This window comes from Linepithema humile, chromosome 2 (genome assembly GCF_040581485.1).
Source record: "Linepithema humile isolate Giens D197 chromosome 2, Lhum_UNIL_v1.0, whole genome shotgun sequence".
NCBI lineage: Eukaryota > Metazoa > Arthropoda > Insecta > Hymenoptera > Formicidae > Linepithema > Linepithema humile.
Window position 1 is genome coordinate 27,353,290 of NC_090129.1, and position 19,217 is coordinate 27,372,506.

The following is a 19,217-nucleotide window of genomic DNA, read 5'->3' on the forward strand; positions in this document are numbered from 1 at the left end:
ATTCTACGATATTTTCTTAAAATAATTGAAAAAGGTGTGTATCATATCAGATATGCCTATGTATATGTACTATTCTTTAGACATAATGTAGAATATGCGCATAAAATTCTTTTTAAATAAAAAATTCAGGAATTTGTTTCTAAAACTGATAAAAATGCTTCAATACTTTCAACGCTCTTCACTTGCTCTTACAATTAGTAAAACCATTAAAGCTCAATCTAAATTTTACATGATATAATCTTATTACCTTATATCAGCTCATTGTATCATTATTGTGCAGTAATTAAATATTATATATACAACAATATTAATATTATTACAATTTTTAACAATTCTTAACTTTTTATATAAAAATTTATCAATATTTTTTAAAAGTTATTTCTAGGTTTCAATATATTTATAAGTGTAAAATAATAACTCATGTTATAACATCCCCCATAGCAAAACAAATCACAGTGATATCATAATGATATTTCTCTGTGACGCTTAAATATGTCATAATGAAATCATAATAAAGTCATGGTGACATGCGAATGTCCGCTTTATCACAGATATAATTTGCTATGACATCATTGTGATATGAAAAATAAAATAAAAATAAAAATATAAAATAAAAAATAGATATATATATATATAAAATATAAAATTTTAAAAAATGAAAAAAGAAACAACGAAAGGAACCAAAATGCCGCCATGTCCACGTCAGTGGTTCTGGGTAACGCAAAGAGCGGGTTTTATTAAATAAGAGAAATGAAATAAAATATGCATTATAAATGATGATAACTGTGAAGTCCGATTAGCAAAACTTACATTTTTTATTTTTTTTGTACTGCAACGTTCAATGATTTGACGACATTTTGCCATTAGGAAAAGTTGTTACACTCGATTAGCACAATCCGACACAATTTGTAAAAATTCGAAAAAGTCAAATTTCAATTCCACCCTCATCTCTTTTCTGTAATATTTAATCAAAGGTTATCGATACTTTCCTTGCTAGTTTTTTGTTCGCCTCGATTAGCACAATTCAGCACAAGTCGCAGAATTCGGCTATCTGCTATAATTCGAAAGTTACATGGGTTTAAAATTTATAATTCCTAATTCCACGTTTCTAATTTCGGCTGTACCGCGAAATTCAATAATCTGACGACATTTTTTCATAAGAAAAAGTTCTTGTGCTAGCCTAGCACAACTCAGCACAAACATTGAAATTGTCAAAATAATAAATTTCAAAAATGGTTGTATAAACAATTATCCACAGATTTTGCAAAAAACTATTTAGATCATTTTGTTATTAGAAAAAGTTGTTGTGCTAGGCCAGTACGACAACTTTTCCCAACGAGAATAATTGATAAAATCAGTTTTTCAATCGTACTGGACCCAATTTGCTTGTGCATAAAAAAACTTTTCTCCGTTTTCAAAGAGAACCATAGGTCGTGGTCGATTTTTGTTTATAACACAAACCGGCATAAACATAGCACAATTCGGCACAATTAAGAAAAATATAAAATTTGAAAAGTGCAGGGCTAGTAAAAATTTGATTTTTTTTGTTTTCTACGATGTGGTTTGAGTTATCGATTTCGCGTTTACGGCACAAACCGGCACAAACATAGCACAATTCGGCACAATTAAGAAAAATATAAAATTCAAAAAATGCAGCGCTAGTAAAAATTTGATTTTTTTTGTTTTCTACGGTATGGTTTGAGTTATCAATTTCGCATTTACGGCATAAATCGGCACAAACATAGCACAATTCGGCATAATTAAGAAAAATATAAAATTTGAAAAGTGCTGAGCTAACTTCACACACACGTCTGTTTTACCGACTACGTTTCAATTTTGTAAATTCCATGGATTTTTTTATTGCTTCAACAGAATCACAAATTTTTTTATGTGATTAAAGTACATATGCTAATACATCGGTGAGTATAAGATTTTAAACAAAAAAGATTAAAAAATTTGGAAATTTTATCGACAAGTTGTCGGTGTATACAAATATTAGTTTTATACAAAATTTATACAGTTTGCAGATGCAAAACAAACGTTGTGGCCGAAGAAGAGTATATCAAAGATTGCTAGGAAACCATTAAAATTAAGTTCAGAGATGTAATCTTAAAAAACTATCTCATTTAGAATTTATGCAAAGTATGTGTGCAATATAGACGATAATAAGGTAAAAAAGAGCTATAGATTAGTTCCTAAATTATGATCTAGAGGCGCTATACAGTTCTTAGTGCTATCTGTCATATACATCAGAATCTTTTAGGTTAATTATGTGTGTGTTAGTTGTGTGTGTGTATTATGTGCTAGGAAACCCCAAGATCTATAGAGAGAAGGTTACCTCAGGCAAACCGGTTGTGGGCGAGGGACAATGAAGTAAGGGGGGAGCTAGAACAGCTTGTCGGCGAGGGGCGACGAAGTAAGGGGGGAGCTAGAAACAGCTTGTAGGCGAGGGGCGACGAAGGAAGGGGAGAGCATGATGATCTCATCGTCAAACAGTAGCTGTCTCTCTCGCACGCTTTAGTGTTTTCTCTCTCGCTCCTTTAATATAGAAATGCTTTGAGTTTTTATCGAAAAAATACTTTTATTTTGTAAAACATTGATAGCACTGGAAATTGCGTAATAAAAATTGAAAAGTAAATTAGAAAGGCGCTATAAATTACATATATTGCAAATTATAGCGCTAGATATTTAACGTTTATAATGTTAAATATTGCTGCAACAGATGCATTTGTAATACAAATTGCTTTGTACTCGTATTTAGACTGTAATATCAATGAAAATAAAATATAATTTGGGGATATACACAAAAAACATCATTTGTAAAGTAGTAAAATAAAAGAAAAAATAGTACATATTTAAAAATTATTTTTAAAATAATATTTACTGTTTATATGCATTATTTACAAAAGAAATACTATAAAGAAATTTATTTTTTATATTTAATTGTGAAAACCTCAAAAATTGTCAAGAAATTGTAACTGAAATTCATAAATGTAAGTACAATTCTAGGATAATATAAAAAGCATCATACACAAATTTATTATGATACAAACTTAGATAATGAAATTGTAATATATGTTTCAACATTGCAAATGTGAATATTTATATGATAAAATTTACAAAGTGTTAACAATTTTCAAATATTTGCTAATAAAATATTATTGAAATGTTTCTGTTAAAATCTTAAAATAATTCTTTAAAACAAATATGGTGGAGTATATATTAGGGATCATTAAATATGCGGCAACATTGTGATTATAAAATTTTATAAGTATCTATAAATAAAATTAAGTATAATAAATATAATAAGTATACAAGTATAATAATAAAATTTTTATAAGTATCTATAATAATAAAAATACATATATGTTGTATTAATCTGTTATTATAAAGAAATTTATTTGCGTTAAATTAATTAATAATTTTTTTATATTAACAGATTAATACAACATATATGTATTTTTATTATTATAGATACTTATAAAAATTTTATTATTATACTTATATACTTATTATATTTATTATACTTAATTTTTATTATACTTATAAAATTTTATAATCACAATGTTGCCGCATATTTAATGATCCCTAATATATACCCCATCATATTTGTTTTGAAGAATTATTTTAAGATTTCAACAGAAACATTTCAATAATATTTTATTAGCAAATATTTGAAAATTGTTAACACTTTGTAAATTTTATCATATAAATATTCACATGTGCAATGTTGAAACATATATTACAATTTTATTATTTAAGTTTGTATCATAATAAATTTGTGTATGATGCTTTTTATATTACCCTAGAATTGTACTTACATTTATGAATTTCAGTTACAATTTCTTGACAATTTTTGAGGTTTTCACAATTAAATATAAAAAATAAATTTTTTTATAGAGTTTCTTTTGTAAATAATGCATATAAACAGTAAATATTATTTTAAAAATAATTTTTAAATATGTACTATTTTTTCTTTTATTTTACTACTTTACAAATAATGTTTTTTGTGTATATCCCCAAATTATATTTTATTTTCATTGATATTACAGTCTAAATACGAGTACAAAGCAATTTGTATTACAAATGCATCTGTTGCAGCGATATTTAACATTATAAACGTTAAATATCTAGCGCTATAATTTGCAATATATGTAATTTATAGCGCCTTTCTAATTTACTTTTCAATTTTTATTACGCAATTTCCAGTGCTATCAATGTTTTACAAAATAAAAGTATTTTTTCGATAAAAACTCAAAGCATTTCTATATTAAAGGAGCGAGAGAGAAAACACTAAAGCGTGCGAGAGAGACAGCTACTGTTTGACGATGAGATCATCATGCTCTCCCCTTCCTTCGTCGCCCCTCGCCTACAAGCTGTTTCTAACTCCCCCCTTACTTCGTCGCCCCTCGCCGACAAGTTGTTTCTAGCTCCCCCCTTACTTCATCGTCCCTCGCCCATAATCGGTTTTCCTGAGGTAACCTTCTCTCTATAGATCTTGGAGCCGGCCAGCACCAAGGCTCCGTGGTAGGGGAATTATGCACACAAGCGAGAATCGCTACGTCACATGTACATGTGCGCACACGTACGTGTGACGTACGATTCTCGCTTGTGTGCATAATTCCCCTACCACGGAGCCCTGGTGCTGGCCGGCTCGAGTTTGCATCACTGCCTACTTCTTTACTGCTGCACTGAGTTCACATCAAAGTAGTAGGCTACTACTTTGATGTGAACTCAGTGCAGCAGTAAAGAATAAACTTAATCAAGAGAATTTTTAATACGTGATTAAATAAATTTTAACGATGGACATAGTGATCGATAAGAAAGGCAACTCTGACCTAATAAGTAGGGATCAGTTATTAGGAAGTGACGATGATGACGATGTAGAAATTAAGACTATCGGTATGTTTATCTATTCTTTATTTTTGTGAGATATAGGTTAGGATTTAATGTAAAGTATATTTTTTAATTTTTGTAACTATTGTTGAGCATTCAGATCGTAAATTAATTAGTTAAAAATATTTATGTTTTTTCCATTAGATGTTGATCCATCAAGGATATATGATGCAGAATATCTTGGTATTAAGACAGAGGAAACACCAAAAAAAAAACTTGTTTCTAATGAAGACTTTGATCTTGAAGAATTTGAAACCGATATGGGTTGGAAATCTTCAGGAGTTACTTTTAAACTAACACAAGAAATCACGCACATAAGAAAAGACATAAATCCACTGGATAAAATTTTGAAAAAGACTGTTATCAATCCTGGTTTTGAACAGTTGCATGTTGTACCACCATATGAGTTGAGCAAACATCAACTGGAATTACGTAAACGACGAGAAAAACGAAAGCAAGGTACAGGTGCAGGCTGGTTTAACATGAGAGCGCCTCAAATAACGTCAGAGATCAGACATGATCTTGAAGTATTACGAATGAGGTCTGCATTGGATCCCAAACACTTCTACAAGAAAAATGACATGACTGCATTGCCAAAACATTTCCATATTGGTAAAGTTATCGATTCTCCAATGGATTTCTATTCCTCACGTCTTACAAACAGTGAACGTAAAAAGACTATTGTTGATGAGCTCATGGCTGATGCTGATTTCAAAAAGTATAATAAGCGCAAATATAAGGAGATTGTTGAAGAAAAGAAAAAGACACATTATAAGGCACACAAACATGCAAAAAGGCTTAAAGGAAAAAGGAAGAAGTAACTTATTGCAATTATATAGAATTCTTTGTGTTGAGGGGAATAAAGAATTGATAAAGAATGCAAATTTTATTTGTATTTAAAATATGTAACAGAAGTATATGTACATAAATTGTACATTTCTTAAAAAATATATATTACTAATAAATATATATTACTAATAAAAAATATATAAGTAGATATGTATCTGTTTGTACACAAGCAACATATATGTGTACACACATCAGAGTTATATATTTTGTCTGTGTATACACATAAAAACACATACAAAATGAATAACATTCAATACATTCCTCCAGTAATTTCTATAGCAGTACCATTCACATAAGAACTTCTGTTAGAAGCTAAAAATGCGACAACCTCTGCCACTTCTTGTGGTTTGCCTATTCTTTGCAATTGTATTTTTTTAATAAGAATTTTCTTAACATTGTCTGGTACATTTGCAGTCATAGAAGTTTCTATAAAACCAGGCAGTATTGCATTTACCCGAATTCCAAACCTGTAAAATGTACAATTACATATTTTATATATATATATATATATATTATTTATATTAAATCAAATCATATTTTACATTAAATCAAAATGTTTTGTAAATAAATATCTAATACATACTGCCCAAGCTCCATAGAAGCGGTTTTTGTCATAGCTATCACTCCAGCTTTTGATGCACTATAATTACTCTGTCCAATATTTCCATATTTACCAACAATTGAACTCACATTAATAATGGAAGAATCTTTAGATGCATTTGCTTCTATCATTGTTCTTGCAGCAATTTGCATTACCAAGAAAGAACCTTTTAAATTGATGTTGATCACATCATCAAAGTCATAATCACTGAGTTTCATTAAAAAGTTATCTCGTGTAATACCTGCTGCATTAACAATGATAGAAGGTGGCTTTAAAAATTGCTTTACAACATGTTTAAATGCTATCTCAACATGCTTTCGATCAGTGACGTCCACATTCAGTGGAACATGCTCAATACCTACAATGATAAATATGCTATGAATGGAACAATGACAACGAATAATTGTAAGATAAAATTTATATAATTATTGAAATTTATATGTGTATATTAAAATATATAATGTTTTTTGAAAATATTTAAAATATTTATACTATAAATACACATAAATATAAATTTTAATATTGATTTCCATCTTTAATCAAAGCATTCATAGAAATATATAGACCTTCTAAAGTAGCTACAGTTTCCTCAACAGTTTTAATATTTCGATCGGTCGCCACGACTTGGGCGCCTTCTCTAGCTAAAACTCGACATATCTCTCTTCCGATACCACTTCCAGCACCTGCAATATTTGACGATGAAAAAATTATATTTATATATAAACTACATTTACATCTTATACATTTTTACTGAGCAATGATTTGGTTAAGCGTTAAACTAGCTCAAGTCTTTGCGTTTTATAAGTAAAGATAATTATTTGGAAGAAATTGTTAATTCAATTAACTAATAAAAACTAAACTCAATTTAAATATACAAAACTTGCACAAACCAGTAACAAATGCCAATTTTCCAATTACGAGTTTCGACATATCGTAACTATTGTAATTAGAAGCTCTTGATTGATCAACGCGGTAATCACAGTGAATTATATAACATAACTAAAGTGAGCCTATCCTATAAGAACCAATGTGTACTTCGCGGCCCAAAGATAGCAATAGTAGGCGAAGACGTCTGTCCTTCCATACTTACCGTGTATGGTGGGAATATTAAAAACAAAGCATACGTCTCCATCCAATATAGCTCTCTCTTCCACAGTGGACCTTCCCCTACTCCTTCAAGGCTTACTCCAGTATGTATAATATAGTTCACTGGGCAATCAACACTGGCAAATCACCGCATTGGTCAATCGATGAGCATTCCATCATAGAAAGACGAAGTTAACGCGCTCGTTATTGCATGAACGCGCCGGAAGGAATTCCGACGGTTCGGAAATGTGTTTTCTCGAGCATCTTCCAGCCGGCGATTTCACAGCACGTATACGTAAGTACAACCGGCCAATCGGAATCGAGTTTCCGTCGTCCTGGAGACAGCACCATATGCCGTTGACGTCAAAGCGTACCCGCAGTGACGTCAGAGAAACGCGCAATGCAAATGGCTGTGTTTACGGAAAAATTGAACTCGAATTATTGGCCGCCCGTATTGCGATGCGATATGATGCGAGTCATTATAAGTTAAGCGGGCAGTTGACCAGTCGGACAATAATTATCATCATGTCTCACGGCTGCATTTAGTCAAAACATGACATAATGGATTTACATTTAAATACGTCAGTATACATTAAGATGTACATGACGTGTTTCAAAGAAATACTTGCTGGTATGAAATATTGCGCAAAAAACAAATCGGAAATTTATTGCAGATTATAGTATGCACTTTTAATGCGTTCTGTCACGCAAATATCCAAGATAATTCATAAAGAATGCCAAAGAGCTGTACAAACGGACCTTAATATTGTTTAACCGGTGAGTGCTATCATTTGTGAATGTATGATCAAAGAAATTTTGCATGAAGCTTTCGAGAGATTGTCGCATCACGTGGTATCAATTTAAACGTTTATGAAATTACAGCGAAGGTGTACACGATGAAGTCAAAGAAAAGAAAAGGAGATATCGTATTGTAGACGCTGCTGGCAGCACCGGCGCGCCGCAGCTCGTAGCCCCGCGCCTTCGTCTGTGCCAGTTCTGCGGTGGGACAGTTCGAGGTTGTCTCGTAGATACGTAGAGTTGGTGAAATCAGGTGCGCGACGTCAAGGGCGGACGGTTAGCGCATCGGGCGCGAGCCGAGACAGCGAAGAGAAAGATAGAGAGAGAGAGAGAGAGAGATATTAAGCGGCGAATGTAGAAGAGATCGAAGTTGAACGTGGTGACAAGTGCGCTATCAACAGGAATATTGCGGTATGCCGTGTACTCACGCATCATCGCAGCGATTCGACTCGGTACGCGTGAACAGCGATAAGAAACACGGTAGAGAAGAGTGGCGACGTGTGACGACGCTGCGTGCTTGGTCGCGCGGCGAGACAACGGCAGCGTGGTGAGAAGCGAGACAAAGATCGAGAAGGAGAGAGGGAGAAAGAGAAAGAGAGGGGGAAAGGAGAGAGAGAACAAGAAGAAAGATTGAAGGAACAGGAAAGAGCGAGTGACAGATCAAAGGACCGAAGTAGTGCACTCTCTCGTGCAAGTGTAACGCTCGCCGTTCTTCGACTACGGATAGCGCGAACAGAGCTGCCGAGGTGTTTCGAAGCGCAGCAGCGGCGGCTCAGGATGCTGCCCGACGTAGCAAAAAGATGGCCGTGATCGGCGAACGCAGGTATCACGCCGTGGTTCGTGCGAGCGCGCACACGGAGTTCTCGTGTCATAAAATCGAAGATCGAAACGAGGCGATAGTCACATCGCCGTTGCCGTCACCCTCATCTTCATCATCGTCATCGTTGTCCTCGTCTTCGGTATTGACGCGTCGCCGTCGGCATAGGAAGAAAAGCACAGCGGACCGCTTATCGCCGCCGCCACCACCGCCGCCGCAACAGCAGCAGCAACTTGCGATGTCTCGTGGAGGCGGTCCAGAATTTGGCGAGCTTAGTGATCCAGATGACAGCTATCTGGATACAGATCAACTCAGGCACGAATTATACAATATACAGAGAGTCATACATTTCACGCGACAAAACATTGACGCTTTGAACACTCGTTTTGCTGATTTACGAAATCCACCTCCGATTTATCTTAGTGAATACAATGAACTGACAAGTAAATTGCATGATCTAGAGTGTAAAGAGCAGCAACTGAATGAAGCGCTGGATGCTGAAAGTATTCCTAGTGTTACTATGTCTGAATGCGACAACAATATGGGCAGAGGCCCCAGGACACCGGTGAAATCCATCAGTACACTCAGGGCATATCTACCTAATCAACAACGTACTAGTGTGCAAGTGCGAGAAGGACTTTCCTTAAGAGACGCGTTAGCCAAAGCTATGAAACTACGAAATCTTACTCCTGAGATGTGCGCAGTTTACATTATGGGTATAAACAATTCCAAGTATTTGATATCTTGGGATGCAGATATCTCGTTGTTGGAGTGTGATGAGATATCGGTGGAAATTTTGGATAAATTTCCTATTACTACTTCCATTTCGCACAACTTTGTGCGTAAGACATTCTTCTCGCTAGCTTTTTGTGAGTGTTGTAGAAAACTGCTGTTCCAAGGATTTTATTGCAGAACATGTAATTACAGATTTCATCAGAGGTGCGCGGGTGGTGTGCCAGCTCTGTGCCATCAAGTGCGTATGCAAGATGCGTACTACAAAGCATTACTTGCGCACAATCCGGAAACTACTGCTGGAATCTTGCAAGTTCCTTCTGGTTACTTGAATAGGAGTATGTCTCCCTCTCTGGCTCCATCAAGAAATCAGAGGCATCCACGTTCCTTGGGCCAGCAAGACCGTTCTAGTTCAGCACCCAATGTCTGCTTCAATATGGTTAAACCAGGCAATGAACCTATTAATGCAGATGAATACAGTAGATCTGAGAATTTAGGTAGACCCGTTGGTACTATGCAAAGTCCTATATCACCTGACAACAGTCCAACAAAGCACAGTCAGTCCACGCAGGCTAGCCCTACCAATACATTAAGGCTGAAGCGACCAAGAGCAAAATCAGCTGATGAATCGTCGAAAAATGTCCTAGCACCAAGAGAATCCATTGAAGATTGGGAAATTCCAGCAGATGAGATCCTAGTAGGTCCACGTATTGGATCAGGATCATTCGGAACTGTATATAAAGCTCATTGGCATGGACCTGTTGCTGTGAAAACACTCAATGTCAAAATTCCTACGTCTGCACAGTTGCAAGCATTTAAAAATGAAGTAGCTGTTTTGCGTAAGACTCGACATGTGAATGTTCTGCTATTTATGGGTTGCGTCAGTAAACCACAACTTGCGATTGTTACACAATGGTGCGAAGGTTCGTCTCTGTATAAACATTTGCATGTGTTCGAGTCCAAGTTTGAATTGCTGACGTTAATAGAAATTGGCAGACAGACAGCACAAGGTATGGACTATCTGCATGCGAAGAACATCATTCACCGTGACTTGAAGAGTAACAACATCTTCTTGCACGACGATCTTACTGTTAAAATTGGCGATTTTGGTCTAGCAACAGCAAAAACTCGATGGTCCGGTTCTCAACAGTTTCATCAACCGACTGGTTCCATTCTCTGGATGGCACCAGAAGTCATCAGGATGCAAGAGGAAAATCCGTATAGTTTTCAGTCTGATGTCTACGCATTTGGTGTAGTGTTGTTTGAATTATTAGCTGGTCAGTTACCGTATTCACATATAAACAATAAAGATCAGATATTGTTTATGGTAGGACGTGGTTATCTGCGTCCCGATTTAAACAAATTGCGTTCCGATACACCGAAAGCACTAAAAAGACTCACGGAGGACTGTATTAAATTTTCGCGCGATGAGCGACCGATATTTCGTCAGATCTTGGCTAGTTTAGAGAGTCTTTTGCGTGGTTTACCGAAGATAACAAGATCAGCTTCCGAACCAAATCTGAATAGAACGCAATTGCAATCTGACGATTTTCTATACACCTGTGCTTCACCAAAAACGCCGGTAAACTTTCAATTTGGCGCTTTCCCCTTTTATCCTTCCGGTGGGAACATATAAATGTATCAGCTGACACATTATAAGTCTGATGCACTTTGCGTAAAAGAAGTATTTAAAACATTGAAAATAATGATAAGCTTAGCTTTATGAACAATCTAAATCATTCTTTCATTATTTCTTGATCATATTGCAAATATTTGCTCGATGTGGAATGTGATAACATTCTTTGATATAAAACAAAAGAAAAATATAAGCTTCATACATATATATATGCGCGCGCGCCCACACACACACACACACACACACACACACACACACACACACACACACACACACACACACACACACACACACAAAAGGTAGTCCATGGAACTGGGCCGGTTTCTAATACTTGGTCTATTGAAGATAGAAAAAATAGTAGAAGTAATAGTTAAATGGCATACATGAAAAATTTTTTCTATCGACTAATTTTTTCGTAAGTGCAACGGTGCACTAAAAAAGTTGCAATTGCACTCTTTTTAAATGAAATTATATATTTTTTTATTTTGAATAGATTTTTCTGAATAATCTGTATGTAAAAGTATTAGGGCAAGGTGCTTGGAAAATCAATATTTTACGAGATATTTGAAATATTTGTGTGAGTATATTTATTCACGGTTATATTCAAATGTTTTACTGTATTTACGATTACGGATTTTGAATATAAACACTTGAGAACGTATAAAGCAGCATCAATTGATCAAAGTTTATATTAATTATAAAGATAAAGTATATTCGCGTCCATTTGTTTCCATTGATGATCAAAAAACAGATTAAAATAAATTGTTTAAATGTAAATAGTAATCATCTTGATGATAAAATGCAGAGCATAAAGAAACGCATCACAAAATCTTCGTTATGTCACGATAAAACATTTGAACATCACATAAATAACGCGTATACTTCACTCAAAAATTTCAAATATCTCGTGAAGTATTTATTTTTTGAGCACTTTACCCTAATACTTTTATACACAGATTATTTAGAAGAATTTATTTATGCAAACAAATATATACTTTTATTTAAATATATAATCCATTTTAAAAAAAGTGCAATTGTATTTTTCTGGTGCATTGTTGCATTTTCGAAAAAAAATGAATCGTAGAAAAATTTTTTACGTTATGTCATTTAACTTTTGCCTTTACTATTTTTCTTATCTTCAACAGAACGAGTGCTAGAATCCGATCCATTTCTGTGGATCACCCCGTATAGGAAAGAAAGAAAAAGAGAACGCATGCGTAGCTTTTATCTTTAGAAATTTACCGTTTACAAAAATAAATTTTTATTTGACTAGGTCGATCATTTATGTATTATAAGTACATACTCACGTATATATACACAAGTGTACATATATACATATGTTATTATACGTGCATGCACGTCAATGTAGCGATCTGTTAATTTTGTGGGATCCTTATGAAGGATGTAAAACTAAATTATGTCACAAGAGTAATTATGTGTCATAAAACGGCATTTAAGTCATGCGAATCGTTGCTAATCTGAGATATTTTTTCAAAGGTCGAAGTGATTTTTGAATCTACTTCCTTGATTTTGTCTCGAGCATGCTCACACAATTAAAAACTCTTATAGTCATTTATGATCACGTATATCAATATTTCGATACAGGTTGTTTTGCGATAAGAATAATGTGACAAATTGCATCACAAGACGATATATTGTAAGAAAAAATGTAAAATAACAGACATATATTTATTAATTGACTTAAAGCCTGTTAAATTAGGGATATTGATTTCAAATGGACAAAAGTTTCTCAACACGCTGTAAAATGCTTATTTTATTTGACGAATCGTTTTTGAGGATCTTTAATTATTCATTTTACAATTAAATCTTAAATAATGTTGAAAACATGCACGTAAAAAATAATTATTTCACGTGTGTACATACATCAAACATTGTTTCCGCGCAACAAGAAATATATACAATCTAAAAACAATTTCTTTTACAATAATTGATGAAATGTAAAAGGTTCTAGTGATTGACAAAATTAAATAAGTTCAAAAGGAGCGTAAAGAGTCACAATGCAGATTCGTCGTGCTTTCTTTAGTGTACAAAAATAAAAACGAAAGAATCGCTCGTAGTAATTACATAGTGAGATGTGGAAGAAGTATTTAAATTTCGTTTTCAACCAAAATGTTCAATAAACAATACGAAAGTTCGGATTGTAATAATTGCATGATGACAGTGAACTCAACCACGTAGAAGAAACGAGGTGGAAGAGAGAAACTATTAGTCTTATTGTTAGTAAGTTAACAGTTGAAATCTTAAGATTTCTGCGAGCAATTCTTTCGTTTTTATTTTTATACACTGAAGAAGGCCTGATGCCAGGCAGAAACGTTTGTAACGTAAATAATTTTAAATAAATATAAAGTAACCTTCGCATGACGAACCTGCATTATGGCTCTTTACATTCCTTTTGAACTTTTTAATTTCTTTTACATGCTAAAAAACATTTGTTTTATAATTTAGTTATTTAATATTTATTTTTCTATAGATTACAAATTGAAACAACGGATTATGTTTGACGAAAGAAAAAACTGAATTGTAATTTAAAGGAAAGAAATAAAGTTATATATCTTTACTATTTAGTAACAAAAAAAGTGAAAGAGCGTTGTAAACCTCAAATGCGAAAGAAAAATTTTTCAAGAGATTTTTGACCTACTTGTTCTTTCATTCATTTTGTAAGGTATTAGTACATATCTATTGTCAAGCAAAATATAGTTAACCTGTGAAAATGCTAGTACAACGATTAGTTTTCGGAATCTCTTCTGTAAAATATTTCCGGACATCGGTATGATTGGCCTAAAATAAGTATCATCGCTGGTAGTAAGCGTAATAGGATACATGTATTAAAATTTAACAAGATGATTAATCATATGCGCTTTGAAAAATTCTTTTATGAAACTTTTACCTTAGACTTCGCTTCTCTAACTTTATAACTAACTCGAATATATATCTTGAGCACGAGTATAAATTTAAGTTTAATAGTTAATTATTCGAATACGACAACGAGAGGAAGATAAAAGCAATCTTGAATATACATGCGTGGGCATTCATAACGTATTGATTTACATTTAATTAATACTAAATAATATTTCAATGATGTGCGCACTTTCCTACAATATACAAGCTTCTGAGGCTACCGTAGTGCAGGAAATAGCGCGAATTTCACTTCGAATTAATCCGAGATACTATGCAATTTTTAGTTAGTGTCAGAGAATTCAATTGTAATCGCATGTTACTCCATATCTTTGTTACGATCAAATATAATTCAAATTATGTGCGTCACGGACAATATACACGCATAGAAGGAAAGTGCATTACCGCGACGAATATTCTTTATAGCTAAAATATAATATATTTTATCAAAAATATATTTCATTATAAATAAGTTACAATGATATATTAAGATTAAATAGTATTATATTTCATAAAAAAACATATACATCTCATACTATCAATACATAATATTTTAAAGTCATTTTAAACGAGTTACAAAAATCGAAGACATTTCAGATATTAAAAAATATAATTGTTTAATAATACAATTATATATTAACAATACAATTTAAAAAGCACTATATATGAGAAAAATTAATGTATATTAATATTTAATATAAATTTTTAGGGTATAAACATATTCGCACCTCTTAAAGTTACCTATTGTTTACAAATATTATTTTTTATTAAACATTTTATATACATACATATCACAAAGTGATATTTAAATTTTTATATAATTATTTTGCATTTAATTCTACATTTTTATTATAAATTTTGATCTTGAAAGTTTTTGTCGTGCATTTCTCTTCTTGTGCGTGTAAGGCCTAAGAATGAATCTTCAAAAACATGTATAATAATTACACCAACTCTTCTCTCTGATTTTTTTCTTTCTATCTTTTGATTTATAATTTATTTATTTATGTGTTATTCATTGCGGTAATTTATGCAATTATTGATATTGCCGGATTCAAAAGTATGAGAGAAATTTATTATGAACGAGAGTGAGAGTGAGAGAGAGAGAGAGAGAGAGAGAGAGGGGGGGGGGGGAAGGATAGTGAGGAAACACGAAGAAAGAAAGAATGTGATTAACGCGGACATAATAAGCGAAAAGAATTAGAGACTGAAATCATACATTGTGAGCTCATAATATATTAGAACAGAGCTTATGTTGATAACGCTTTCCTATATCGTTGATAACGCTTTCCTGTAATAGGAAAAAGCAGTGGACTGTAACAATTGAATCCATGGGGAAGTAGGAGGAGGATGAGGAAGACATATGACTCGTCTTCCGTTAAAAATTTCGCATCTCAGGTTAACAAGAAACATAAATCTTATGTTTATATCTTGTATCGATAGCAATCAGGGCAACCAAAACTGGAGTTGTTTAATAGTAATTTTGTAGTTTGTCATATGACTATTTTTACTATTTTTCGTTACAATATCTTGCAAGATCTTGTAATGAAAAATAGTAAGAATTGTGTGTTACTGAATTTTATTTTGCTAAATTCTAACGCTGACCGTCTTTCTCCATCTGTGAAGATTTTATGTGCATTACTATCTAAACTTGTAGTACTATGCCGTTGTTGGAATACACTTCTCCACATATTGTTTCGGTATGTATTATATATGTAAGAATTCGTATGAGGTTACATGCAATAGATATTGGAGCGCTTTTTTTTCAAAGAGCGCAGGAGAAAATAAATCCAACGTATTGTGACTTATTTACAGTGTTTGGAATAAACAACGTATCCAAGATATCTTCTTTCTTTTAAGCTATAATGATAACAAAATTTTATCTTTAAAAGGGATAACCAGGACACGATATGACGTCGAATATAACTTTAAAATGGCATGACTTGAATCTCAAATAAGATTTACTTTCCTCGATATTGATTCAAATTTGACATGCTGTGAAATAGAATGAGAATTCCTGTGATAGAGCGATTCCATCTTGTCGATTTCATCTTCCTTTTGCTGAATAATTTGTGTCAATCAACATTGAATTAGCGGTTTGCTATTTTTTTCTAGATTATGTTCTTCATCTATAGCATAGAGACAGCAAATTTAGTTAATAGGACTAAGCGTTAACCGACGTTAGTGAAACCAGTTCCAAATTGTATCGACATAGTTTGGGTTAAATAGCTTACGCTGACAAGAAAAAAATATATATTGAATGGAATTAAAAGAAAATCATTCTGTACAATTCAATTTTTGTAATCTTGGAAAGACAAGCAACAAATTTAAATTAAACTCAGCTTCATTAGGTTTTTCCTTTGTTGAATTTTCGCAGAAACAAGAATCTATTTAAAATTTACTCAATATTTTTGCTATTTGCACTGCAACTACATGTCGAAAATATGGAATAGAAATGAATACATATACATTCATTAATTTCGGGACATGCTTTTCCATACATAAACATTATCCATACATACAAAATTACATTTTATAATTATATTAACGATATATCGTAAAGTGGCTTTTTTTAAATAAAAAAGGAGGACCGAACAAAATGTTAAAACTACCATTTTACTTTGAAAATTAGAAGTACAAATTTAAATAGAAGAAATTCCTATTAATTCTTTTTGATGCTCTTTTTTTCGTAGGAGAAAGCCTTCTTTTCTAAATACAATTCCGTTTATAATACAATATAAACGACGTGAGAAAGATTTTTTCAAATCCAAGTTCATGCTAAACGACATTGTTGCGGCGAACGTATTTTTGTAAAGCATGCCGACATTTTTCGATGTTTGTCATTGTATCACATCGAATAAAAGAAAAAAATATATACACACAGAAAAAGTCAAAAAATAAATTAGTTTATCTTCGCGTAATGTAAATTTTATTTTTTTTACACTTTTCCCGATTTATCTTGAGCTTTACTTGGTTTCGTTTGTTAAAAAGCATCCTAACAATTTAATATTTATATGAACAATTTACTATTTATATATTTATATGAAGTACAAATGTACTTCATGTATACATGAATACCAGTATACATACATGAAGTATGTATTGTACTTTTATTTGTCATCGATTTGCAAATGGAGAAAAACATTAAAATAAAAAAAGCATACTTATCATGTATCATCATATATTATTATTTTGTTTTTTGCTAGTGAATGCGTGTATTTCGTCTTTTTTTTCTTTTTTTAGAAAAATGTATCGTGCGACTTTGTCGTTCTAATTCATACTGTAATCAAATGTATGAATTCTCTGGGCTTCGGTTTCGTGATAAATATATGACAGATTCGACGTCAAACGAGAAGGTAAGCATAATGTTTATACGATAAAAATTTGCAATTAAAATTTACAGCAAACTTTTAAGCGTAAAATGTCTTCTAACAAATTGTTACTTATTTCCAACTGATGACTTTACTTATCATATGAATACTTACACATGCCGCAATAAGAAAAAAATAAATCGCGGAGTAAAAAACCCAGCTTTCTATATTGTTATTCGGCAAAAAATGCTTATCCGATATTTTATTTTTATATATATTATTTTGTTTGTATTAATTTTTTATAATAATATAGATTGCCATTATTAGATTGTCTGATTTTAAATCTATATTTTCTAATACAAAGATTACATTTGATATTATCAATCAATCAATAATATGCAATCAATTGCATATTATCGTATACTGTATATAGTTACGGTCAAATTTAGTAATAAATGTACAAAGTGAATGAAGATCATGCAGTATGTGCTTGCTGAAAATCCTATAATGCGAATATATACGCGAGTTACGCGATCCTTCGGTATCTCGATGGGCGGAAATGAATCAATAATTCAATACAAGAACGCGAACATATAAATAGCTTGCATGATATATAAAAGGCTAGTGTTTACGCGTTTACAAGAATTTGCGTATTGTAAACGTATGTGGGAATGCTTATCATCGATAATTTTGGATAAATCGTTGAATACTTAAATTATTTTCTTGTAACATGCGGATACACGCGCGCGCGCGTGCGCACGCGCCACACACACACACACACACACACACACACACACACACACACACACAGAGAGGATGTCCTATTTTATTTTAAACAGTCAAATATCTAGAAATTACGGGATTTTAGAAAAAAATGTAAATGTATATGTATGTAATGTTATAACTCAAAAAGTAACTAATGAAAAAATACTTTATTATAATGTTTTGAAAAGTTCTTGAGGTAAGCTACAAGAATATGCAATAAAAAATGGGAGTTTTTATATATATATATATATACACTCATAAAAGAAAGTGTTTAAATTTAAAACATTAAAACAATCTAACACATATAATAGCGTTTTTCACTGAGCCGCACTGAGTGCGCACCGAAAACTTGTTCAGTAGCAGCAGCACTGTACGAGGTTACCAAAAGTGCGAGTTTCTTGCACTCCCAGCTAAACAATAAACTACATGTGTCAAGTGCCAAAAAGTGCAATATTTCTGGATTTACGAAAAATGATGGAACAGTCAGAGGAATTAAACATTTGCTTTAAAGTCAATAATGACATGCTGTCATTAAAACTTTAATCAAGTGAAATAGATTTATTCAATAAATTGATAATGTGTCAAAAATGATAATATGTCCAATTCAGCAGAGGTAGATTTACTACCTCCGTGAGTTCTATCAGACGGATAGAATTGTGAAATTGCGTAAATATCAATTATTTTATAAGCTGTTGCTCTTGCAACACGAAAATGACTTTTGAACTGTAACAATAATATATAATTATTTGTAGCACTTATATACAACACATGTATATATTTTTTCACATAATACAATACCAATACAGCACAATA

The 19,217-nt window shown here is 32.5% G+C and overlaps 3 protein-coding genes across 4 annotated transcripts; 2 read left to right on the forward strand and 1 right to left on the reverse strand.

Moving 5' to 3' along the window:
* Positions 1-4,692: 4,692 nt before the first annotated feature.
* Positions 4,693-5,893, forward strand: LOC105678022 (deoxynucleotidyltransferase terminal-interacting protein 2). The gene is made up of 2 exons (XM_012376990.2): positions 4,693-4,902; positions 5,041-5,893. Exons 1-2 carry the CDS (start codon positions 4,803-4,805, stop codon positions 5,715-5,717), a joined length of 777 nt encoding a protein of 258 aa, XP_012232413.1. The 5' UTR covers positions 4,693-4,802; the 3' UTR covers positions 5,718-5,893.
* Positions 5,764-8,788, reverse strand: LOC105678023 ((3R)-3-hydroxyacyl-CoA dehydrogenase). Of its 2 annotated transcripts, XM_012376992.2 has the most exons (5): positions 7,437-7,732; positions 7,237-7,361; positions 6,913-7,029; positions 6,329-6,704; positions 5,764-6,212 (listed from the first exon to the last, which is right to left on the reverse strand). In XM_012376992.2, exons 2-5 carry the CDS (start codon positions 7,274-7,276, stop codon positions 5,996-5,998), a joined length of 750 nt encoding a protein of 249 aa, XP_012232415.1. In that variant the 5' UTR covers positions 7,277-7,361; positions 7,437-7,732; the 3' UTR covers positions 5,764-5,995. The 2 variants fall into 2 exon arrangements, with proteins under 2 accessions (XP_012232415.1, XP_012232417.1); XM_012376994.2 differs by lacking the exons at positions 7,237-7,361; positions 7,437-7,732 and adding an exon at positions 8,659-8,788.
* A 242-nt stretch (positions 8,789-9,030) lies between these two features.
* Raf (Raf oncogene) lies at positions 9,031-16,170 on the forward strand. The gene has a single exon (XM_012376989.2). It carries the CDS (start codon positions 9,031-9,033, stop codon positions 11,413-11,415), a length of 2,385 nt encoding a protein of 794 aa, XP_012232412.1. The 3' UTR covers positions 11,416-16,170.
* The last annotated feature ends 3,047 nt before the right edge of the window (positions 16,171-19,217 follow it).